Below are 26785 nucleotides of genomic sequence, written 5' to 3' on the forward strand. Positions count from 1 at the left end.
GGAACAGAGCTGGATTTATCCCAGACCTTTCCTATGGATTTGCATCTCATCCTACCTCACAAGGACACAGTGGGAGCAAAGGTGCAATCTCTCACTGTTCATGATCCCTACTGTACATCAAGCCACTTCTGTCACCTTTTTTAAAATGAGGCCTTATAACCTCTTCAGGTAAAATGAGCACTTCTAGTGCCCACCGGTCAGCTAAGAAGGGAGGTGACTGGATTGGGGCCACTTTCCTGAGATCACAAGTGACCAGTAGGAGGCACAGTGGCTGCTTAAGGGACTCAAGGCCATGGGGGAAAGGATCACAGGGACATCTTCCTGCCCATTCCCCTTTTGCCATAAATGGTCAGCAATCTTTTATAGCATCTACAAGAAACTTCAAGGAGCTGCTCAGTTGTTAACTCCTGTCTTGAACGTGTAGTAGGATATTGCCCACTGGAAAATAGTGCCTGCCCAGGAGGATGCTTGGAAGAAAGAGCATTCCTGTCTCTGCTGGTTCCTTTCCATTGTCCAGTTACAGGACTTTTTACACAGCCAGAGGCAGGGAGGCTGCCATGTTTAGCCTTTATCCCAAACAAAGTAAACAAAGTAAATCCAGGGGATCTCCAAGCTTTGAAACCCCAAAGCAACTTCCAACTTTGAAAGTACCCCAACTAAGTTCCATTTCTATATTCATTATAAATGATCTTATTTTTTTAAGTAAAAAACCACCATAGTCATTAATAAAAATTTGAAAAATGGACAAAAATAGAAAAAAGTTATATGTGATCCTGTAAACAAATACAACTAGTTTTCTTTCTTCATGTGTAATTTACTTTAATGCAGATTACCATGTGCAACCAGTCTTTTTGACCAAGCACTACTCCATAAGCATTTCCCTTGTCCCATGTAATCTTCTTCACTGTAACTCACAGTGGCTTCATAGTACTCCTAGAGTGGATGCACTTGGATTTGCTCACCTCCTCACCCCTCTTGAACCTTCAGATGACTTCTAAGTTTCCAATATTATAAATAATGCTGCAGTGAAGGCTTTTGTGCACAAATATTTTCCATACTATATTCATCTGTTCTCATATTGTTATCAATACTTGAGACTGGGCAATGTCTAAGAAAAGAGGTTTAATTGGTTCATGGTTCTGCAGGCTGTACAAGAAGCCTGGCAGCAACTGCTTCTTGGGAGGCCTCAGGGAGCTTTTTCTCATGGCAGAAGGCAAAGAGGGAGCAGTCATCTTCCATGGCAGGAGCAGGACCTGGGGTGGTGGGAGGAGGTGCTACATACTTTTAAACAACCAAATCTCGTGAGAACTCACTCACCATCTTGACAACAGCATCAAGAGGATGGTGTGAAACCATTCATGAGAATCCAGCACATGATGCAGTCACCTCCCACCAGGCCCCACCTCCAACACTGGGGATTACAATCCAACATGAGATTTGGCTGGGGAACATAGATCCAAACCCTATCACATACTAAAGATTATTTCCCTGGAAGGGATTCACCTAGATCCTTTTAAAGTCATTGATATATTTGTTTTAACTTTTCACCAAACGTAAAATTGCTCTCTAAAAGAAATAAAGAACTATTAAGACTTAGCAACTATTTCACATAGTTCTGGTTGCCACTTAGAAATATGATCCTTTTTTCCTCTTCTACAAAAGATAAGCCAGGGACCTTCCCTACAGTTCTAAAGGCCAAAGAGTAGACTTTGCTCACTTATGCTTTTTGCCTCTTTTGTCACCTACAGTTTCCGTGGGTTATGAATATGAATCCTGTCCAGATCTGATCCTGTGGGAAAAAAGAACAGCAGTGCTGCAGGGCTATGAAATTGACGCATCCAAGCTTGGAGGATGGAGCCTAGACAAGCATCATGCCCTCAACATTCAAAGTGGTAAGTGGTTTCATAGAATTACTTGAACCAGGCTAGGGTGGGATCTTGTCTCATATCCCGTGTGCCCTGCCAAACAAAAAACTCACACTTGAATCCCACAGGCTCCTATGTGATCAGAGAGCTCATTCAACAAATATTGCTTATATATCTCCTCTGAGGCTGTCACTATGCTAGGCACTGGGGATGCGGAAATGGGAAAGGCCTCAAGACTTTATTATGCCCGTGAGACACAAATACTCGCCAGGTAGTTTCAGTGTTGTGCCATATGCCCTGACATCACAGAGGGTGGCACAAGGTGCTTTACAGGCAGAAGAGGAGCACCTCACCCAGGGTCTTGGTTCATAAAGGTCTCCCTTTGGCAAGAATTCCTGAACTGAGTCTCAGAAGGTCTATAGAATTAGCCCTGTGCATCAAGTAGGGAGAACATTCTAGGCAGAGGGCACAATATGTGTCAAAGTACTGAAGCCTAAAAGCAGAGTTACTAGAGAGAGGTTCATTGTGGTTTAAGTAGAGGAAAACATGAAGGGAACAGCGAAAGACAAAGCTTGGATATGAGCAGCTAGAGTCCAGAGTATGAAGATTAGGACTTTCAGCATCATCCAAAACAAATGTCAAGCCTCTACAAGGTCTAAAGCATGCGAGTGGTACTATCAGATCTGTATTATAGATGACTGACTCTGACCATGAGCCAGGATGGGACAACTAAATATGGTAATGATGTCAGCTATCACCTGCCTCATCTAAAAAGGCAGCAAATGCCCATCAAAGCCACAGCATGTGTTGAGGGGTAACTGACAAACTAATTCTAAAATTTATGATAGAATACAGATTTGTAAATAGCTAATGCAGCCTTTAAAACAAGAACAAAAAAGAGGGACTCACCAGATATTAAGCTATGTTAGAAAAACCATAGTATCTAAAACTATTTGGTGCTGGCACAGAAACAGATAAATTGATTCCATGCAATAGAGCGCATTCAGAAACTGACATGGGAAGAGTAATTAAAACTAGTTTTGGCCTTGGGTTTCAGAAAAGCCAAAATAACAGAGTTGGAAAAAAGTTAAAGTTTGCTTCTCACTCACCTCACTTTTTACTCTGCAAATCTGGAAGTAGAGAATCCAGGGCTACAGTGTCAGAGACCCAGGCTCCCCTCTCTCTGTGCTCCACTCAGGCTTTCATCTCCAAAGTCGTGATCCAAGGCGATCACTTCAGGCCCAGCCTTCACATCCACTTTCCAGCCAGCAGGAAGTGAAGGACAAAGAACAAGTCCCTTGCATTGTAAGGATACTTCTCAGCAGCTGCCCATATCACTTCCACTTATATGCCATTGCAAGAACTTAGTTGTGGATGTAGCTGCCATGGAGCCAGGGATCATGGTCTGTTCCAGGCAGTCATATGCCCAGTTAAATAGCAGGGGTTCTATAACTGCAAAAGAAGGAAAGCGTGGCAGAAGAGGAGCGCCTCACCCAACGTCTTGACATAGGATGATGTCAGTGGGCAAGGAGGAGCTTTTGCCACATATATAAGAACTTGGTACATGACAGAGATATATATCAGTGGAGAATGGATGGGTGTTTTAGAACTTAATATTGGGAAAATTGGCTCAATATGTAGAGACAAATTAAGTCCTCCACATTCTATACAAAATAGAGACTTTTCTTAAACATCTAAATGTGGACGATAACACTTTAAAATTAACAGAAGAAAAATATTTAAAAGGCCAGGTACTGTGGCTCACGCCTGTAATCCCAGCACTTTTGGAAGCCAAGGCAAGAGGATTGAGCCTAGGAGATTGAGACCAACCTGGGCAACATAGTGAGACCCCATCTCTACTAAAATAAATCTTTTAAAAAAATTACCTGGGTGTGGTGGCACATACTTGTGGTCTGAGCTACTCAGGAGGCTGAGGTGGGAGGATCACTTGAGCCCAGGAGTTCAAGGCTACAGTGAACCGAGAACGTGCCACTACACTCCAGCCTGGGCAACAGAGTGAAACCCTATCTCAGTTTAAAAAAGAAAGAAAGAAATTAGTAGAATATCTGTAAAAATCTCAGAAAAGCTTTTCCTAAAACCTAACAAAGCACAAACTCTAAAGTAGAAAAATGATTGATTAGCATACATAAAAATTAAAGATATCTATCGAACAAAGGACAGCTTTGACCAAGCTAACAGGTAGCAGTTTGGGAAAAGATTCTGGTGACCTGGAAGAGCACAGCTCACTCAAGCTTCATTATGGAACAGGTGAGACAGGGGCCAGAGGATCCAGTTTGGAGGCTATGAAGTGTGCAGGAAGAAATGGAGGATCCGGACTAAAAAGAAACAGGCTAGATATGGGAAGAAGCTTTTGAGTCATTGAGGTCAGTGCCCTCATTTTGTTGAGGGTGAAGCAGGCCCAAGGGTAGTTACAGAAGTAAAGAGACCTATATGGGAGCTGGGATCAGCCTGTTAATACCAAAGCCAGGTAAAAACCCATCTCTTCTTGAAAACCCATCTCTTCTTTTCCCTTGGTGAAAAGAGTTTCACTCATTCATTTCTATAAACATTCATTGGTATCTACTCTGTGTCAAGTTCTGTGCTAAGCACTGGACATACAGAAAGGAAAAAGACAGAGTCCACACTTGAACTGGTACCAATTGAAAGAGAAAAACAGGCCGGGCGCGGTGGCTCAAGCCTGTAATCCCAGCACTTTGGGAGGCCGAGGCGGGTGGATCACGAGGTCAAGAGATCGAGACCATCCTGGTCAACATGGTGAAACCCCGTCTCTACTAAAAATACAAAAAATTAGCTGGGCATGGTGGTGCGTGCCTATAATCCCAGCTACTCAGGAGGCTGAGGCAGGAGAATTGCCTGAACCCAGGAGGCGGAGGTTGCAGTGAGCCGAGATCACGCCATTGCACTCCAGCCTGGGTAACATGAGTGAAACTCCGTCTCAAAAAAAAAAAAAGAAAGAAAGAGAAAAACAAGTAAGTGCGATAAAGAATTCATGCTGTCACAGAGCTATGGACTGGGTCCATGAGATACGGACAACCTACCTGAGAGGCAGGCAGTGTGGCTGAATGGCTAAGTGCCAGACTCTGGAGCTCTTCTACTCACCATCTGTGTGACCTTGGGTAAGGTTGCTTACGGTACCTGGACAGTCCCCTCTTACAGTAGGGATAATAGTAGTGCCTATCTTATAGAGCTGTGGAGAGAATTAAAGCTGAATGACTTGTTTAGGACACTCTGGGTTCCATTATGGGGGGCGAGGCAAAGCCTTGAGCTATGCGCCTGGAAATGGTTGATGGAGATCTTACGTGCCTTGCAAAATCAGGGTGACTTTGTGGCCAACCGCAGGAAAATATACCCATTTCCTGCTCCATAGGCAATTCTGTTCTGTCCTTGTCCCAGGCATCCTGCACAAAGGGAATGGGGAGAACCAGTTTGTGTCTCAGCAGCCGCCTGTCATCGGAAGCATCATGGGCAATGGGCGCCGGAGAAGCATCTCCTGCCCCAGCTGCAATGGCCTTGCTGATGGCAACAAGCTCCTGGCCCCAGTGGCCCTCACCTGTGGCTCTGATGGGAGCCTCTATGTGGGTGATTTCAACTACATTCGTAGGATCTTCCCCTCTGGAAATGTCACCAACATCCTGGAGTTGAGGTATGTAAGTTGATGCTTTCTTCATAGTTACTAATCACATCCCTTTGCCATCCTGTGGGCCCCGCTGCATTACCTACAGAGCCCAGAGAAGTGGGACAGGACAGAGCCTCACCTGTCAGACTCTGGGGCTTTTCACCTCCCGGCTCAAGCAGGTGCTGCTTCCCCAGTGCACTGCGGTGAAGACAAGCCACTAAGGACAGGGAGATGTCCCTGGCATCCAGGGTACATCTGTGACATAGAAGGCTGCTAGCAGCCCAAAATTAAACTCCTCGGACGCCATTGAATCTTCTTTCTGTTTTCTAGAAATAAAGAGATTAGAATGAGTCACATGAATCTTTTTTATACAAACAAGGGTCTAGGTGCCATTGCTCATATCTGTAATCCTAGCATTTTGGGAGGCTGAGGCAGAAGGATCACTTGAGGCCAGGAGTTTGAGATCAGCCTGTGCAACCTGGTGAGACCCCATCTCTACAGAAAATAATTTTAAAAATTATCTGAGTGTGGTGGCACCCACCTGTAGTCCCAGCTACTCAGGAAGTAGTGGCAGGAGGATCCCTTGAGCCCAAGGGTAGTTTTCTTCAACTGACCAATATAGAGATAAGGCCCAAAGCCAAAAACCAGGCAGTGCTGCTCTGCTCCTCAGGTACTACAGAAGCAGCTGAGTCAGGCTCTTTCCCCATCCTGACCCTGAGTGATGAACCACAGCCACACTTATAGCTCAGGGAAAGAACCGATATGTTGGATTTTTCTCTGTGTCTCCCTAACCTAGATCATTTTGGAACCAAGGCACTGTCATAGGGTGGGCTCTGGAGTCATGGAAAAGCTGTGCTTTAGACATAAGGGAGCCTCACACTCCTTGCAGGAGGAATTGCACCAGGCTCCCTCCCAATTCTTTTAGGGAATGGAATCTGCCTGTCTTCTGGGCCAGGGTCCATGTGAGCAGGGCAGGCTCTGGAGCTGGAAAGCCTTCCTCCACAGTGGGCAAGGGAAAAGAAAACTCACTTTTGCTGGGCTCCTACTATTGCCAAGCATAACAATTCTGTAAGGTGTTTATTATTATCCCCCTTTGGTAAATGAGAAGATGGAGGCTTAGGGTATTTAAAGAACCTGCCTGAGGTCCAGCTTCTAGACTGGTGGACCCAAATCCAGAGATCATTACACACTTCTGCCTCGCCAAAGACTGGTTACCTAGCCCAATGAGGGCCACTTTGACTTAATGCCTTGTTAAGTTCCTCCCTGGAGGGGAAGGCCGTGCTGCAAGAATCTCACTCTGCAGCACACATGTGAAATGAAGGCAGGGCCAACAGCTATGAACCCTAAAGAGAAGAGTTAGTATCGGCCCCATGCACAGCACCAGACAAGCACACACACAGTAGGCTCATAAGAAATAAGATATCGGCTGAATGAGAAGAGGACCGCCAGTGGAATATTTTCTGCCCTTCTTCTGTCTGAGTCTGACACAGCCATCTGTCAAGGAAGAAGGATCCTTTCAGCATATTTGTGTCAGCTGGCTGCATATGTGGACCACAACAGGAAGCGCCATGCGCGAGGAAATCAGCCCACCTCAGCAGAGAAGCTGTACAACTTTGGACAAATCACTGAACCTCCCTGGACCTCCATTTTCACCTCTTTCCAATAACAGTCCCCATTTTCCCTGCCTCCCTCCCACAATTGTTGGGGAGATCATGACAGTGGATAAGGCAGGGAGGTGTAAGTGAAATTTGAAAAGAAAAATCAATTTAGAAGTATATTATCATTTTGATATGTTTTCTTCCAGTCTTTTTTTTCTAGGCCTGTTTCTGAGCCATACCCTCCCTTCTAATTATAATCTATCTCCAATTCTGTATCCTATTATGAGGAGGCTCCAGGGAAGCGACCCAAGTTTGGGTAACTCTTTGTAGGAAAGTGTGCATATGGACACACAGAGCAGTAAGCCTATGTATCTCTGGGTATGTGTCTATACAGAGAAGATAATCCACTATTCCAGTCTCTGGCTTAGCCCTTGTTAAAGCAGCAGAATGTGTCAGCCTAGTCCTCTTCTCCCAGTCAGCAGTAGTGGTGCAGGTGAAACTATGCCTCATCTGTGATATAGCTGCTTGTAAGTGAACTCACTGACAAGTAATATCCCATATAAAATATATCAGTGTCATAGCTGCTAAGTCTTTATTTATTATAGTATTGTATGGTACCATTGCTGTCAAGTTTCAGGCTGCTAATAATGCTTCTAACCCTGCTGCTAACACCTCATTCTTTCTTCTATTCCCTGCTCTCCTATCTCCTGTCAGAAATAAAGATTTCAGACATAGGTAAGCCAACCAGTGGAGAATTTCCTGCCTCACCCCTGCCTTGTTGTATGCTGTATGGTAAGCTGCACGTGTCAATTTCAGATGACTGTATGGCAGAAGAATCCTGTGTGATTGGAACTGATTGGGGGTAATCAGTTGCTGAGAGGAAGTCATTAATAATGGCAGGGATGGGTGGCAGGAGCCTGAACTCCTTGGATCTGTTGCAAAGTAAGGCAGTTGCTTTGATACTCTCAAAGTAATATGTGAAAGAATTTGAACCTTGGAATAGTAATTTGAATACCACAGTTTGCTTATCCTTAGAATAAATGAGGATGTCATCCTAACTGCACTGAGTGACTTTGATGGTCATGAAAGGAAGTCCTGAGAACATCTTGATCAGGTGAACAGTCTGGAAGAAGACAGATTTCATATTTATACTTCTGGGGGCATTCAAGGTTCCTCAGCTTGGGGATGCCAGGCAACACCTCCCAAATGGCTTTCTGTCAAGGAGAGAGCAAACTCCAGGAACCAACTGCAGAGATCAATCCTTAAATATGAACTTTGTCCCAAAGTAGGCTTGTCATGTAGACTCACAGCAAGATGCAGTAAAGAGAAATGGGTCTAGTCAGACACACCAAGACAAGTGTCTACCTGTCAGCATCACCTGTCACTGTGGAAATCACCTGACTCCTGGATAACAGTCACCTTGGAGTCCCCTGACCTCACATACATTGTGGTGACTAGAAAAGTAACCCTGGGCAGAGAGAGCTGTGGCTTGCATGACCACAGAAGTGACTCTCAGCTGTCCACATGTGGCTCAGATTATAGTGGCATGGGGATAGTGCTAAGTTGGGGTGAAAGAAAGTCTTGGGGGTGGTGGAAAGAGTCAGACAGACCCAGAATCCGACAGATTCTATCTTTTTTGATAAAAGTAGATACATTTTTCATGTAATAATTATATGTGTTATTTTAAGATAATATTCATTATATAAGTGGAAAATAGGATAATAATCATTTCATAATTAACATGTATAGAGCGTTTACTATGTAGCAAATAGAGGGTTATGTGCTTTACATGGATTGTGGCATTCTATTCCCAGCCTACTCTGTGAAGTAGATATTCATGATTACATCCAGTAGACAGATGAGAAAACTGAAGCTCCCCAGTTATGTGGTCTTGAAAAAATTCCTTCATCTCTCTAAACTTTAGTTTCTAACACAAGGTTAGTAAAATCTCCCTTGGAGTGTTGTTGTAATGATCACAGAAGATGTTTGTAAACTGTTTAGTACTTTCAGGCACAGGGAGTAGCTCCGGAAATAGTAGTAGTAGTAATATAATAATAACATACTATAGAGTTAACAGTATTATAATTTATTACAAAAATTATTATATGATAATGATGAGGCTCCATCTTTCCCAAAATGGAATTAAATCCTCTTACACCCAAAGACACATGTATTAAAGTAAATCAAATAGAAATTGGTAACAAAAGAAAAAAGGAAGAAACATATAAGTGATTTATCAGATTAGGCTCTGAGCTTCCTGGCAGCAAGTGTAAATAAGAAAACATAATTATTTTCATACTTTATGTTATCAGAAATGGAAAAACATACCCATTCTTCAGAAGGGGAATGTTTTTTTCCTGACACTGAAATCTGAGATTTTTGATGACATTTGTATGGATGACACTGAACTATCTAATGGTTCATGCCTTCAACTTCAGTTGTGCAGAAAACACAGAAGTACATTTCACATGAAGGTCTTGGATTAAAACGTGGCATTTAACGTGGAAACATTCAATTAGTGGTGGCAGCTGCCTAGGATGCAGCCATGACCCAGCGGGACATAGCAGGGAAGAATCAGGAAGCCAGGTACTGTCCAGCCCTGCTGCACATTCACTGTGTGGCCTTGGGCTGATTACTTGGGAGTTTCTGCTTTCCAGTCTCATCATCTATAAACTGAAAGAGTTGTGGTTTGGAAATATTTTGTTTCTGATGTTCAAAGATCTTTTTATATATTTATGGTATGACTTTAAACCCTTCATCAATTCATTGTTTTCTTGGGTACTAATAACTTATTCTAAGGTGAACCAAAGTTGAAGGGAAAAAAAGGAATTACCTTCTGCCTTGCAGTTTTCCAAAGACAGCCAAGAGACAAAAAGCCTGAGCTCAGCTCTGATGTTAATTGCTGCCTGGATATGGGCAAATCGCTTCCTCTCTCTGGGCTTCAGTGTCCCCATCAGTGAATGTTGGAGATGGATTTTAAAAATTACACAGTTGTGTCCACTTCCTCCATTAACTGTCTCAGCCACTCACAGTAATATGTCTGGCCCCACGACTGGCGACTTGAGCCTGTGCGTGTGCTTCCCCAGGGCAGACTCATCTCTGCCTTTTGCTTTTCCAGCCTCAGTGCCAGCCTGCCATGCCAAGCATGCTCAGTCAGAAACCCATAATCCACGGGGCATCTTCCTTTATGGACTCCTTCAGGGAACAAGCATCTTTGCCTCTTCCCAAAGCTCTTCCCTAGGGTCACAGAAGGTGTTTGAAGCCTTTTCTTCACAAGTACATTTGAACTCAAGTGTCCATCAAACCCAGCTACACATATTATATTAACTCAGAGCCCTTAACTGTCCCAGGAAATAGGTTAAACAGGACAAAATAAAGTATGACATACTTCGTGTTTCCATTATGCACCAAATCTTCTAGGAGTTTCTAAAGTGACCAGCTTTGCTTAAAAGCTGCCCTTTATTGAATATTTTATTTTTTAGTGGAACAGGCACTATGCTCAGAGATTTATATTCTTCATGAAATTTTGTAACAAAATAATCTTTTGAAATAGATGTGATTATCCCCATTTCTCAGCTTAAGAAAACCAAGGCTGTGAAGTGATGTGACCAGGGTCACTTAGCCAGATGGATGGTAGAACTGGTATTTGAACCCTTGACTGTGTGGCTCCAGCACTCAGGCTCTTCCACTGGTTCTGAGAACCAGGGAATTAAGTTCTGCCAGGGCTGCCACCTTCTGTGGTTGAAGGACACTCCTTTGAACGAGGCAGACCTTACTCAGACACAAAGAGAATTCTCACTCGGACGCCAGTGAGCCTGTATGTCTCTACAGACTCCTAGGCTCTCAGCTCCTGCTGGGAAATTCCCAACACCATCCAAAATGAGGGTAGAAAGAAGCGTGGCTTCAGCTCATTAACTTCAGAAATGGTACCCGGAAGGCCTTTTGATTTTATGTCACTTCCAGAGAGACTAAGGTTATGTTCGAGGAACTAGAAAACAATGTGGGTCCTCAGAGACTTCTACAGCAAACTGAAAATGAAGTTGTGATCTTACCCTGTGTCCAGCCCTGCTCAGGATACTGGGGATCAGAATTGAATCAGACATGGTCCCTTTCCTGGAGATGGCTCCCTGTCCACACAACCAGGCCTGACGCCTCAGCTGTAGGCCATCTTCCATCTCATGCCCTGAGACATTTACGATTTGTAGAGTATTCTAAGGCCTTACTGCTCAAAAAACAGACAAGCAACATTGGCATGCTCTGGGAACTTGTTAGAAATATGGACTCTCAAGTTCTACACCCCAGAACTACTGAACTGAAATGTGCATTTTAGCAAAGGCTCCAGGTGACACATTAAAGTTTAAAAAGAACTGCTTCAAGGCCATGGTTCCCAAATCTGGCTTTGCCTCCAAGTCACCTGGAGAAACCTCAAAGATATAGATGCCCACGCCCTTTAATCATTATTGGTAAGGCCTTTTTTAAAGCTCTCCAGGCCATTCTGATGTGTAGCCATGTGTGAAAACCACCACTCTAAGATTGTTAGCAGTGAGTGTTTACTATGTATACTCCAGCCAGGGAGGCTGATATCCTTTCATAAATTCAGCAGAAATTTCTGGAGCACTTATTCTGCATCAGCACAGTGCAGAGCAGCAGAGACTGGTAGTCAGTCCTTGCCCTTGAGGAGTTCAAGGTTTCATCCAAGAGACAAACATAAAAGTTTAATTGGTGCCACAGATACTAAAAATACAAACTTCGTAAGCTCTAGGGGAGACACAATGAAGGAAGTGGCCAGTTCTAGCAGTGGGGAAGAAGTGAGGGTTCAGGAATGGTATTACAGATGAGCTGAACCTCAGAAGATGAGCAGGTACTCCCAGGTGAATATGGGCAGAGGAAGCTTTTAGATCCTGAGCAGCAGGGTGCGGAAATAGAAAGAACGCAGACTTTGGAGTCAAGCAGAACTCGGTTGGAATTTCATCCTGCCACTTGAGAATCTGTGGTCCTAGACAAGTCATGTCACCTCTTCCAGTCTCAGTTTTCTGAAATATAAGGGAGAAAAGTACCTACATTATATGGTAGTTGTGAAGAAAATGAGGTCATGCATGCATCGAGTGCTAGCGCAGTGTCTGAGACAGAATCGGCATCCGTAGGTGGTCACGGATGCATTCCTATCTGTGGTAGTCATCTCTGCAGCTCTGTTCTGCAGACAGGTGGCGCTGCAGCCTGGTGGCGTCTAGATGGGCATCACAGACGCAGGTGCAGCTCCCAGTGCCAGGTGGCACAAGGACAAAATGAGTTGAAGAGTGTTCTAAGAGCTCTGCAAACTAGAAAGGGCTGTTGAGATGTATAATTTCATTTGATCCTAATGACAAGCTTGTGAGCATAGCCGAGCAGGGACTTTGTCATTTGACAGCTAAGGGACCTACGATTTGAACTATTTAGGTGACTCACCCAAATGAGAGCCCACACCTTCTAAGTTCAAAGCTAGTTGTTGTTTTCCCTATGCTTAACTTACCACCAGACCTCAAATTTGTCCTTGGGCTGAAAGATGCAGCCACAGCTTTTATAGACTCTGAGGTAATCCTGACAATGCCACCCTGTCCTGGAATTCACTGATCTGAGAAACTCCACATGAGTGACACTTCTCTGGAGCAGTGCAGGGAGACATGTGCTGGAAACTTAGGGGGCTAATATAAGTGGACAGGGCCCCTTCACCATACCCCCTCAGGGACCATTTGCTGCCGAGGGTAAATAGCACCAGTTCATCATGAGTGACATGCAAAGAACTGAGAAACATCACCCCACCTCAGCGCTGTCATCAGGAAAGCAGAAAGATCAAGGCTGCCCCAGCATTACAAAGTAGGATCTAAGGTCACTGCATTTTATTTAGCCAGAATTGATGTCACCTGGGAAGATTATATCTGTGCTACATTAAAGGGTAAGTCACAGGGAACATTTCAAAATAGACAGGATACCTGTCTTGTTTACTGCTACCTCCAGAAGAGGAGTAAAAGAAGAGCTAAATAATGTAAATGCAAACACTACCTAAGTAATCTAAAAATAGACATGCCATCTACTTAAAACAGGTGACTGCTATTGGCTAGAAGGCACAAAGCAGAACATTGGAAAAACAAAAATGAATAAAATCCAGTCTCTTCCCTTCAAGCATTGATGATCAGGTTTTGGAGACACACATAAATGAACAGTCACAGCATTATGTCCTATCATCCAGGAATGAATGGATACAGATCTCCATACACAGGGAGAAGGCTGGGGAAGGTTTGCAGAGGAGGGAGCATTTAAACTGACATGTGAAGAGTGAGTAGGAAAAGGAGGAGCGGGGCATACTGCAGAGCAGGAGCAGCAGGTGCAGGCAGGCTTGAGGTGTGCTGCAGGGACAGATAGGTCAGTGGCCAGATGCAGGGTGTCTGGGAGGAGAGGGAGGCTGGGAGGGTGGAGCAGGACAGCACAAATCTGGGATTTGTTGGGGGAGGGCGAGTCTTAATTTCTCTGTAAGAATCAGGGAGTCCCAGAAGGGAAAGCATTGAAATGGCAGATTGGTATTTGGGTTAGATCAAGAAGAATGGCTTGAAGAGGACCCAGGCTGCAGGCTGAGAGACCTGCCCTTGGTTCAGAAAAGATGTGATGGGACAGTAGTTTTAGGGTTAAGGAGGAAGGACAGTTGGAGAAAATCATACCAGATTAGTTGAATTTAGGGAGAGAAAACAAAGGAAGGAAAGCCTTCAGTCTAGATGCCTTGCCCTTTTTGAGGTAGCCAGTCCCCAAGTACACTGTCCAAGACAAAAGACATTTATAATGACAAACCTCCCAGGGCCAGATTAAAACCCTCAGTGCCCTAGATATGGAAAAGATTATGATGCCCCAGCCTTCTTAGGGAATTCATAAATCACCAATCTGTAAAATAAAATTTTGCTTTTCAAAAGAACCCAAGACTTACATACCTGATAAATGCAAAATAGCTTCTTTCTAGACTTCTCGAATTCTCTTGCATTCATCTTGAAGGGGGTCTCCGGCTCCGGCCCTGATGGTGCTCTCATCACTGTTCAGTCTGTCCTGAGTCCCCTAGCACAGTTTATGCCTCACTGTACAGTGAAAATGGCCAGCACTAGGCCATCCAGGCCAAATAGAGAGAGCTTCATTTGAATCAAGTACTTGCCGGAGATTTGGATGGGGTTGCCAATATTGAGAATCAGTTTTAGGGCCCAGCAAATGTTCAGGCCATGCACAGGAACTCCACATTAGCTTCTTAGAAGCACCGAGTTCAACTCCAGTGTGCTCTAGACTTGAAAGAAATTATGTATGAGTACCAGGGGATAGAAAAATTCAGATTTAGTAAAAGATATCTACTACATAGTCGTCTCCAAATGCAAGAAGAGACACATCATTGGTAATTAAAATTATTATTATTATTATTGAGCATCTACACTATGCTAAAAGTAGCTTTTTATTTCTCTCAAATTTCCCCAACATACCAGCAAGGTAGCTATTAACACCTCCATTTTGCACATAAAGACAGTTTGAGGCTCAGGAGGCCAGGTAACTTGCCCAAGTTTAAGAACCAGGAAATTACACAGCTAGACTTGGAACCCAGACTGATCTGATTCCAAATCCTGTGCCTTTTCCTCACCCTATGGCTAGAGACAGTGCTTTGTCTCCCCAGCGCCTCTGTATAGTCAAGCTTCTCTCTCCTCTGTTGGCACAAGCCTGGTCTTTATAACTGTTTTCCAGAAACAGAAACATCATCAGCACTGCTCTTCTGTGTTGCTTATTTTTTTTTCTTGGGTTTCACTGCAAATTACAAACTAATGCTGCCATTTATTTATATCTGACTGCCAGAGGGAGACTCCTGGGCTCCTGATAAGTATAACATGAGTATCAACTAAAGAGAATGTTGATGCTGACCAGGAGTCAGAGCCAGCCGGGGTTTCATCCATCAGTCCCAAGATGGAGATGAGGGATTGCTGTAAAAATCCTCTGGAAAGGGGCTTGTGTTTGCGAACTCTTGAAGTGTTTTTTTAAAGTCAAGAGCATCCATGTTTCTAGCCTGAATGAATAGGCCACCTCTGGTCGGCCTCAGTGATCATCATCTTAAGAAAGCATGTATTTAGCACCTGACACAAACATGGCACTGAGCTGGTCATCTCAATCATTGGCAAGGGGTTTTTGCAAGAACAGTGGGTGGGAAGGATAGTTAAGCCAGCCACTGAGGTCAGAAAAGTTGGGGAACCGTCACCCAAAATAGGGGTATTGTCTCCGTAAGACATTTTGACTTGGATTCTAAAGGGCAGGGGTTCATCTGTGCATCTCTAACTACTACTCGCAGGAAAGAAGAAAATGCCCACCAGTTCGCCATGTCTTTGTTTTCTAGTCACAGTCCAGCACACAAATACTACCTGACCACAGACCCCATGAGCGGGGCCGTCTTCCTTTCTGACACCAACAGCCGGCGGGTCTTTAAAATCAAGTCCACCGTGGTGGTGAAGGACCTTGTCAAGAACTCTGAGGTGGTTGCAGGGACAGGTGACCAGTGCCTCCCCTTTGACGACACTCGCTGCGGGGATGGTGGGAAGGCCACGGAAGCCACACTTACCAATCCCAGGGGTAAGACCTTGCCTTAGAAACATTGTCAGTAACATTTATTGGGATATTGTCCATTTCAGAAAAATATGCATGATTGATATTGTGAAAATTTTTGGAAAATACCAAGAAATATAGGGAGGATGGTGAAAACTGTGATAATTCCACCTGCTAGAAATATTCCCAGTTAACATTTCCTGTCTTCTCTCCTAGTCTTTTTTCAAAGTGTTTGTGTGTATGTAGTGTTTACTAAAAGCAATGAGATCACATTAAGCAAACTGTTTTAGCAAATGCTGTTTTCCCCCAAATGCTAGATCCTGAACATTTCTCCATGTCATTAAATGGTTTCTGTGTACTCATTTTTAATGACTATAAAATATTCCAGCAAATGGATGTCCCAGTCCTCTACTATTAGACATGTATGCTGTTTCTTATGTTATTGTTATACAAAAAACATTTTAGTGCATCACGTTTTCATATGTTTATATGCTATTGGGTGGGTTAACTGTAGGTCTCAATTCTGAGTCCCTGAAGAAGTTGAACCTCTAAATGCCTGCTGTCACAATTTTTCATTCTCTTAGTCAGCAAATATTTGAGTACATAGAGTACAGTGGTTGCATAGATAAGTTCGTTGTAGCAGAATAAATAAGACTTGAGTATAAATCACTGTAACTTGGGCAAGAGGAAGAAAGAGCTGTACGTGGGGGTATAGAACCAAGAGAGACCCCTGTGCCTTGATGACTGGGAAAGCTATTTAGAGAAGCCATCATTATCCATACTCACTGGAGTGCTCACTCTGTTACAAGTCCTATAGCCAGTGACTTAACAGTGTCTAAGCCCCAGGGTTCTCACTAATAGAATGGGGGTAATAATGTCATCTCTGTCAACCTCCTAGGCTTATTCTGATGCTCAAAATTAATATGTTAAATAATTCTGTAGAAACTTTATAAATGATTGTATTATTAAATAGTTCCAGATTTCAGGGCCCAGTTTCAAATCAAAGCAGAAGATTCTAGTGAAATCAGACATTTAAACTCAGACTTTGTCATCTACAGCTGAGTAACTTTGGGCAATCACTTAAGCTCTCCGAGCCTCATTTTCCTTATCTATGTAACAGGGATATGCTGCATAGTTGTAATACAGATTGAATATTGTTATGAATGTAAATGCTTAGTACAGTAGTACCAGGCACATGGTAAACATCCCATAAATGATGATTCCTATTATTGTTGTTCTGTTATATCACATCACATCATATCACATTGTCTCTACCACATACCTGGAGTGTCAGGTGGTAATTGTGTGGGGTAAATACTGTATCAACAAAGGTTAATCCCTCCTATTTATGATTTCCAAATACTAGAGAGCAGCCGGGAATGGAAGGAACAGTAGGCTTGCACTTAGAAGCCCTATGTGGTTTTCCTCTGCCACTGGCTGGCTCTGGGACCTCCTCCTCTGGGCCTCAGTTTCCCCATTGGTCAATGAATGAACAGGCTGGGCTGAATAATCCCCAAGACCCTTTTCAGCCACAACATTCTACTCTCCTAGGTTTAAAACCATTTTTTTCTGAGAATTTTTATTCTCTCCAGGGCTTTTTCAGTTGTTTCCACACATGTGTTTGCTTCCCCACTCTTGCAGCCCCCCCATCCTCACACAGATGAAGTGGCAGTGCATTTACCCAAAAGCCCGTGATTAACCCAGATAGAAATGACAAGGGTGCCATGATATGCAGGCACTTTGTAGCAGGGAGGAGAAAAGATGTCCATCTACTTAACACAACAAAAGGAGAAATAAAGCAAGTAATTAATCAGGGACAGATCACTTCTATTAGCCTGTGCAGCCAACTCTATAAACAAGAAGCCCGACTATTCATGGAGCATTCATCAGTCCTAGCAGATGGAAGAGGAAGACAGGGCATAGCTAGGCAGACAAGAAAAGGTCTGTCTTGGCACTTAAAGAATGAAATTAATGTACATTTGAGACAGGACCATGAGAAAGGCTTCCCAGCCTTGAGGCTGCCTCTTCCTCTGTGTGAAATCACTCTCCAGCCTGAACAGCCCAAGAAGGAACAGCTGGTGCTCCAGCAGTTCCTCAGCACTCAGAGGCCCCTGGGCTTCTTAAAGCACGCTGCTGGCCAGTGAGAGATACATGGGCCCCCAGACGAGGGCCTTGAAACCCTCAAAGTGCTGGCCACTTTCTCATCATTATAAGGGTTGTTAATAATTATTGAAGGCTAATTACTACCGGTCAGTCAAATGTTAGAATCCTTGTTTTATCAATGAGGAAATGAAGACTTAAAAGTGAAGTAATGAAGTAATATGTCTTTTAATACAACTGGAAAATTTTATAATTCAAGTCTCCACTTTGGTGAAGCCTTCCTGACCATTCTTCCACTGCCTTCCCCAGAAAACAGAGCAGACCAAAGTGAGCAGAATCACCTGCATTTTACCATGGCCCTCTCGAGTCAGTCCTTTCCTATGATGTTCACATGGTTCTGATTCATTCCTGTGCCTTCCCATCTAAACTGGGTACTCCCCGGGGCCATGTCTCATCTGTATCCCATGACAGTTCATGGTTATGTCTTATGTCTTATGTCTCTTGCGATTCTGAACCTGGGGTGGGAATTACTATGACCCATGAACACTATTAAAGCATGCCTTGCTCCCAGTCCCAGCTGTCCCCTGAATTAGTATTTCCAGGAGTTAGGCCAGCAGGTGTATATTGAAAAAACTCTTTAGGTGCCTCAATGCACATCACAGGCTGAGAGGTACTGATGTAGTGGAGTGGTTCTCAGACTCTGGTTTGTGTCATTATCACCCAAGGTGCTTGTCAGAAATGCAGATAGAAGCTCAGACTCCACTTGAGAGATTCTGAAGCAGCTACCTAGGTGGTGCATTTTAGCAAGCTCCCCAGGGGATTCCCATAGACATCCAAGAGTGAGAAATACAGATTTGGAACGATCCCATTGTTTGACAGCTGGGAAAACAAAGGCAGAGATGCTCAGTGACTTGCCCAAGATCACTCAATCTGGGTCAGGGAGATAGTTAACAGGATGAGATGGTCTGGTGAATGGAGCAGGTGTTGTTGAGTAATGATTCTGACTCCTCAAAGTGTCACCTTTAGAAATTCAACGATATTCTCTACACAGATCCACAGGATTCTATTTAGATGCTGTACTTTTGTAATGACGAATGGGGCTAAAATAATAAATAGAAAAGCATGAAGGACACAGGTGACTCATGCCTGTAATCCCAGCACTTTGGGAGGCCAAGGTGGGTGGATCACCTAAGGTCAGGAGTTCAAGACCAACCTGGGCAACATGGTGAAACTTCACCTCTACCAAAAATAAAAAAAATTTTAAAAGGCAGGGGTGGTGGTGCACACCTGTAGTCTCAGCTATTCGGGAGGGTGAGGCAGGAGAATTGCTTGAACCTGGGAGGTGGAGGTTTCAGTGAGCCAAAATTGCACCACCGCACTCCAGCCTGGGTGACAGAGTGAGACTCTGTCTCAGAAAAAAAAGAAAAATGGTTACCAAAAAGGGGAACTGATTATTATAATTACAGAGCTTCAGAAGTAGGTAAATTGAAATAATTCAGTGTTAATATTGAAAAAGATCCTCATTACCACTAAATCTCTAGTGTTAAAAAAACCCCCAGAAGTTATGAATCCAGTTTTAGTGGATGGCTAAGGTGATAGATTAAAATCTCAGGAGGCAGTGAGGTGGGAGGACCAGAGTCCCATAAGATCTGAAAACCTGGGTTCTAATCCCTGCTTTGAACAAGTCACTGAAGCCCTCTGAGTCCCAGCCTCCTCATCCTTAAGAGAGGAATGAAGGTTGTGGGAGGATCAAACCCAATCATGTAGAGGAGTTGCTCTGTCAACTAGCACGGCTCCAGGAATGTGTAGGTCATTGTCATCTCTGATGCTGAATTTTTGTTTTGGCTTCTCTGCCCCCAGGAATTACAGTAGACAAGTTTGGGCTGATCTACTTCGTGGATGGCACCATGATCAGACGCATCGATCAGAATGGGATCATCTCCACCCTCCTCGGTTCCAATGATCTCACATCAGCCCGGCCGCTCAGCTGTGATTCTGTCATGGATATTTCCCAGGTAAGATGGCTTCATCTCAGAGCCCTGGGACTGCCCGCTCATCCTCTCATCTGCCACCCAGCCAGCCTGCTGGCCATTCATCTTTGCACTGACAAGCCTTTAAAGAGCACCTACTTGGTGCCAGGCTGTGATGAGCACCAAGGACACAAAGATAAGTAAGATACGTCCATGTCCTGGGAGTTCACCATCGGGGTAACAAGTGGAACTTCAGGGGACAGTGAAGAAGTCTCCTCAAGGAAACGTCAACAGCAGCAGAGTAGGATGGACAGAGCTGTACACTGTGGGACATTAAATCCATTGCCACCTGAACTTTCTCTTTGGTAACACTGATGAGTATTTTTACATTGCCTGTTCTCTTTCTAAGCTACATGAGGTCAGAAATTCTGTCAGTAACCAGGGTGCGTGATTACCCAAATATGAGCACAGTCCTTATTTGTCAATTGATGAATCGATTGACTGAATCCTAGCTTTTGCCAATCACTCATTCAGTAACTTTAGATGAGTTTCTAAAGTCTTTTGAGCCTCACTTTTTATATCTATAAAATGGAAATAATTCACATCAGCCCAGCAAGATTACCCTGAAGATACATGAAACAATGCATGCACGACTTCTAGCATTGCTTGGCCCTTCAGAGGTGCTGAGTGAACAGAAGTTCTTGTGCCTGCTTCCACACAGGAGGTGGCATTTGTGCAAGTTTTACAGGTTGAATAGAATAGGCGTTTGCTGAGTGGCAAGAAAGAAAAGAAGACATTTCACACAAAGGGAACAGCATGTGCAAAGCCATAAAGATGTTAATGAGGCTGGTACACTCAAAGCATATGGGAAAATTGAAAAACCAGAGTGTAGGATTCTTGGAAGCAGGTGGCTGGAGTTGAAACAGGAAGCATGGTTTGGGTCCAGGTGAGGAAGGACCTTGCCATGCCATGCCAAAGAGCTTGGACATTAATATCTGGATACCAGGAACCCAGTATAGGTCAAAAAGAGATAAAAGTGACTGGCTATCCAGCATGTTCTTAGTACACCCTGTGATGACTTGTATGTCCTTTGTTGCTGGATCCTTTGGCCCAGCCGGGCCCATGCTGAATCAGTGGCCTGTGCTGAGTCTTGCCAACATTACCAAAACCTGGGAAATTAGGAGCATTGAGTTACATCAAATTGCACATTGATTTCAGCCCCAGCAACATTTAGCTTTTAAACCTCTTCATTTTTAGGGAGCCTGCACACACATGGCCTTTTCCACTAACTGGCACCTGCCACCAGCCTTACTGGTGCCTGCCTCTGTTACTGATATGTATCACTGAATCCTTCCGCAGAGCGTTGTGGATGCTGCTGGTGGCCCCAGCACTCATGTCACCTCCCCGTCACATGCTGGGATGGTTCCCTGTGCGCCAGCTAATGTGACTGTTTCATTCCAGAATGGAAGCTGTTCTCTGCCACTTGTCTTTGCAGTTTTGGCAGGCTTACACTTGCTGGCTAGAGAGTTTCTCTCTCTGGTCTGTGAGCAAGCTTGAATTACCCATCAGAAAGCCTCCATGGCCTAAGGATGTGCATACAAGTGTTTTCAGTTCTCAAAATGGGCCCTCAACCAGCCAGCACAGGGTGCCGAAAATTTTCAATCCACACATCGGAAAATTGTTTAACTTTAGATAGAGGTACTGCCAAGGAATCCGATCAAAGGCTTGGAAGACAACTGGCATATGGTGGCGGGGGGGGTGGGGATGCTAAAATCCACACTTAGATTCAAAAATCCTGGACTGAAATCTCAATACCCCTGGCCCTAACTGCCTTTGTCTGAATCTCAGCATGGGATTTTCTTTAACCAAACTCTCCAATACTGGCAATATATTTTTACAGACACATATAAGCAGGTGTCACGGGCTTTCATTCTCAGAGCGTCCTCTATACTCTGCTGCCCCGTGAGGAGCATGGAGGTAAGCTAGAGAGAGCACACAGCTCAGAGGCAAGAGTGCAAAGGGGAGAGCCAAGGAACTTGGACTAGCTCCTTTGGGAGGAGACAAACCCAGGCCCAAAAAGAAACTAAAGAGAGAGGCACATAGCAGTGAAGGAACAGAAGGAAGTTGTTGCAACCTGTGAAGAAGTGGAGATGGCCACCACGGACAGAGAATAACTCTGCTTAGGCTCCAAAATAAGAACTTAGTATGTGCTAGGCACTCTGTTAGAAATGGCAGTACAGGATAAGTACAACTTCTCTTTTCTTACTTAGCTATCACAATAATCCATCTTACAGATAAGAATACTGCAGTGTGGTGAAAGAAAAGGCATTTATAAATGTAGAGCCCTGTACCAGATTCCATCAGGGATATGGAAATGAATTTTTTAATGAAATTATGTACATAAATTGTCTAGTACAGTGCCCAGCAGCTAGTAATAGGATGTGAATACTAGTTCCCTTCAAAATTCACAAATAACTTCCTTGTACATTGTATTGTTTAATCTTCACATCTACCCTATGTAATATGTATTATCCCCTTTTACATATAGAGAAAGAAGTTGAGTGTTTAAAAAACTTGAGTTAGGTGACACATGTAGCAGTTGTGGAAGTGGAATAGGAAGTGAGATGTCCAGACCCTAGTCTCTCACTCCCTCTATACCATTCGCTGATCCTTCCTTTGTTCCTTCATTCATTCATTTGACAATCCATTTTTCCAAGAAAACCACTCTGCAACAAGGCAGCCAGCTCCAAGTGCTTTAAAAAAGGCACAGAATGCTCAGGTGGACAGGGGAGAGGATCCCGTTCCACACTGGAACCATAGAACACGGGAGCTAAAAGCCTTCTGAAATTATGAAGTGTAGTCCATTCATTTTGGGGATGGAAAATCGAGTCTCAGCATGATTATCACTAATAGGGTAGTGAAACCAGAGAGGCTTAGGTAGTTGGTCTGGTGCAGCATCATCACACAGGCAGTGTGACAGAGTGAGGACTGACTCCAAGAGCAGTGCCCCTTCTCCTTTCCCAGGCACCTCTGTGCACATGGCATACGGGGGAGTGTTTGAAAGCACTTGCTCTTCATTCCTTCCTCTCTTCCCCTTCCCATCTCCCTCCACTGACTCTATCACCCCCCACTCCTCCCATCAAGGAGCCATCTTTTTATCATAACGACAGGCAGAAAGGTCTTCGCAAGCAAGTCCCCAAGGTGCCACAGGACCAGAAGGCATAAAATATTTAGCAGCCAGTGTTGACAAGAAGTGCGTTTTAAGAAATTGAAAATTCCCCTGTCACTTTAGAGCAAACTATGTTCTTGATGCAACCAAAAGCTGCCACAACACTGCCCAGAGAGAGTGGGGAGTGGGAAGCAGCAGCCCTGGCCCGTCTGCAGGCGCCCTGGCCCGTCTGCAGGGACAGAGGGAGCTGGGAGTAAGGGGGCAAGAAGACTTTAGGAAGCAGGACCTGAAGATTGTGCTCTGAAGAACTGAGAAAGGCCCTGCCCCTCTGAGAATGTCCCTGAGCTGAAGGAAACAGATGGAGCAGCCTCACTTGTGTGTATATAATGTATTGGGGTTTCTTTTTACATTGGTAAACCACCACATTTACATTGTAGAAAATATAAGAAGTTAGAAATCATGAGGAAGAAAATTAAAATCACCTTTAATCCCAGTATGGTAAACATTTTCTTATATATCCCTCAAGCATTTAATCTCTGCTTTATCTATAATCTAGCTAAACTTCTTGTTTTTTTTTCCCCAGTTAGTATCCCACTGTGCTTACAGTTCTGTAACCTGTCCTTTCTACTTAATATATAGCAAACATTTCTCCATGTCATTAAATATCCATCTGTAACATCACTTTTAACAACTATATACAGTACTCTAATTTATAAGTAAACTAAGTGTACTATTATTTAGCCAATTCTCAGTTGTTATGCATTTGAATTGGTTCTCAGTTTTCATTATTATTAAAAATGGCTTCATCATTATTAAAAACACTCTTATAGACAATGGTATATTAGTAAATTCCTGGAAGAAAAACTTCTTATCTAAAAGCATACACTTAGGCCAAAATGCTGGCTCATACCTGTAATCCCTGTACTTTGGGAGGCCACAGTAGGCAAATTGCTTGAGCCCAGGAGTTTGAGACCAGCCTGGGCAAGATGGCAAAGCCCTGTCTAATATATATATTATGTATGTATGCAAATATATATGCATATATACCCAAAATTAGCTGGGCACAGCGGTGCATGCCTGTAGTACCAGCTACTCAAGAGGCTGAGGTGGGAGGATCACTTTAGCCTGGGAAGTGGAGGCTGCAGTGAGTCAAGATTGTATCACTGCACTTCAGCCCGGGTGTCAGAGTGAGACCCTGTCACACACATATATACATATGTAAATAAAAATAAAGGTATACACTTGCTTAAGCAAGCCCCAAATTGGACCAAATATCAAGGGTTTGTAGGGGGCTCAGGAAGTCTAAGGCAATGAATTTTTAGGTGGGTGGAAAAATCAGCAGTAGGGTGCACCTGTCGGCGCTTCCAGCCCACACAAAATGTGGCTGGACATCCTAGGGACACAGTTGGCAAAGGGTTCCCCTTAATGCCAACACCTCCCAGTGTGATAGATCCAACAATCCAGCCTCCATGTCCACCAAAGAAAACATTCCTCTCCTTATACCATGCCAGCTACAACCCCCTGGGTGCCCACTTGAAGGCTCACTATGACCCATGCCAGTTTCCCAGCCTGGCTCAGAAGAGGCTCCATGTGGGCCCCAGCACTTCTGAATACCTTGTTCCTACTATCAGCCTCAGTAATCCCTTCCAGGTGGACGTGTTTTCTGAGGTCCTAGAAACTATTGTCTGGAGCAGGGCTTCATAAACTTCAGTGTGCGTAGAAATCACCCAGGGATTTTGCTTAACTGCAGATACTGATTCAGTAGGTTTGGGGGAGGCCTGTCATTCTGCATTTATGCTCAGCTCCTAGGTGAGCTGATGCTGATGACCACACATGAGGAGCAAGGATCCAGTCATGATTCTCAAGCCCACGTCAGGATCACTCAGGAAGCTTTTTGAAATAATGCCCATGCCCAGGCTCCACACCCAGGAATCTGATTTCGCTCACCAAGGGTGGGTTATGCACACCATTATTTTCTAAAATCTCCACAGATAATTTGAATGTGAGGCCAGATTCGAGAATCACTGGTCTAGAACTATGACAGACAGAGGCCATGGTTATGTTGTCTTTATATCTGTAGCACCCAGCCAGCTGTGAATCCATGAACTCAAAGAATTGAGAAATCATACGTGTATCATATCAACCATGCCTGAATAATTTTTCTAAGCCTCAGAACAACTCCACTTCAGCCTCCACGTTCCATCTGCCTTTCCCTCCATCTCTAGAACATCAGCTGCCATTATTTGGTGGATTATGGTGGGTAAGGGGCTCTGCGCTGTTGTCATTCCCATTTCCCATATGTGACTATTGAGGCTCAGAGTGGCAAAGTAACTTTCCCACAGTCATAAGTAGCGGACTAGGTGCTGAACCCAGCCCTATCTGACTCCAAAGTCTACCCTTTTACCTACTGTTTTGTTTTTGTTGTTAACTCCTTCTTCATGTTTTGTCATTTTAATGAGACCATCAAATGTGAGCAGCTCTTTCACGGTTTCTCAGTGATCAGGGTGCTGACATTAACGTCATTGTTGATGATAGGCTGCATGAGGATCAAGCAAGACTATATATGAAGCCACTGTGGACACTGTTACGGGCTACATGGGCTATGGGATAGAGTAGTGGTGGGCATCTTGCCAGTCATTTGAGTATCGGTGTCTTCATTGTCAGGTTCGCCTGGAGTGGCCCACAGACTTAGCCATCAACCCGATGGACAACTCACTTTATGTCCTGGACAACAATGTGGTCCTGCAAATATCTGAAAACCACCAGGTGCGCATTGTCGCTGGGAGGCCCATGCACTGCCAGGTCCCTGGCATTGACCACTTTCTGCTAAGCAAGGTGGCCATCCACGCTACCCTGGAGTCGGCCACCGCTTTGGCTGTTTCACACAACGGGGTCCTGTATATCGCTGAGACCGATGAGAAAAAGATCAACCGCATCAGGCAGGTCACCACTAGCGGAGAAATCTCACTTGTTGCAGGGGCCCCCAGTGGCTGTGACTGTAAAAATGATGCCAACTGTGACTGTTTTTCCGGAGATGATGGTTATGCCAAGGATGCAAAGTTGAATACCCCATCTTCCTTGGCTGTGTGTGCTGATGGGGAGCTCTATGTGGCAGACCTTGGGAATATCCGAATTCGGTTTATCCGGAAGAACAAGCCATTCCTCAATACCCAGAACATGTATGAGCTGTCTTCACCAATTGACCAGGAGCTCTATCTGTTTGATACCACTGGCAAGCACCTGTACACCCAAAGCCTGCCCACGGGAGACTACCTGTACAACTTCACCTACACTGGGGATGGTGATGTCACACTCATCACAGACAACAATGGCAACATGGTAAATGTCCGCCGAGACTCTACTGGGATGCCCCTCTGGCTGGTGGTCCCAGATGGCCAGGTATACTGGGTGACTATGGGCACCAACAGTGCACTCAAGAGTGTGACCACACAAGGACACGAGTTGGCCATGATGACATACCACGGCAATTCTGGCCTTCTGGCAACCAAAAGCAATGAAAATGGATGGACAACATTTTATGAGTAAGTACCAAAACAAGGCCATTCAATGGTTTTGTTTCATTAATTCATTGTAGGATTAGAGATAAATTGGTGGAGTATTTTATTTTAATTCAGGATTTGGGATAAAAACCATTACCTATAATACATTTATATTCCACATGATTTCTCCTAGGAAGGAAATGGTCTGGTGGAGAAGGCATAAGCTTTAGAGTCACAGGAGTTGCATATCAGTCCCCACTCGACCATGGACTTACTCCCTCTTGGCCTCGGTTTCCACATCTGTAGAATGGATACAGTGGATACCTGCCCAGCATCCCACAGGGAGATGGTGTAGAT

At 44.2% G+C, this 26785-nt stretch overlaps 1 protein-coding gene across 8 annotated transcripts in view; it reads left to right on the top strand.

Moving 5' to 3' along the window:
* The window catches only part of TENM4 (teneurin transmembrane protein 4), an 827507-nt gene that overhangs the window by 759392 nt on the left and 41330 nt on the right, over nucleotides 1-26785 (top strand). For 7 of the 8 annotated variants that reach the window (XM_017509841.2, XM_017509836.2, XM_017509839.2 and 4 more), the window contains 6 exons: nucleotides 1749-1892; nucleotides 5280-5529; nucleotides 7815-7835; nucleotides 15484-15716; nucleotides 19650-19804; nucleotides 25593-26470. In XM_017509841.2, coding sequence (XP_017365330.1) covers nucleotides 1749-1892; nucleotides 5280-5529; nucleotides 7815-7835; nucleotides 15484-15716; nucleotides 19650-19804; nucleotides 25593-26470 — 1681 coding nt within the window. The remainder of the gene's footprint in view (nucleotides 1-1748; nucleotides 1893-5279; nucleotides 5530-7814; nucleotides 7836-15483; nucleotides 15717-19649; nucleotides 19805-25592; nucleotides 26471-26785) is intronic. The other variant, XM_017509838.2, reaches the window with a different exon arrangement.

This window comes from Cebus imitator, unplaced genomic scaffold (genome assembly GCF_001604975.1).
Source record: "Cebus imitator isolate Cc_AM_T3 unplaced genomic scaffold, Cebus_imitator-1.0 Scaffold424, whole genome shotgun sequence".
Lineage (NCBI taxonomy): Eukaryota > Metazoa > Chordata > Mammalia > Primates > Cebidae > Cebus > Cebus imitator.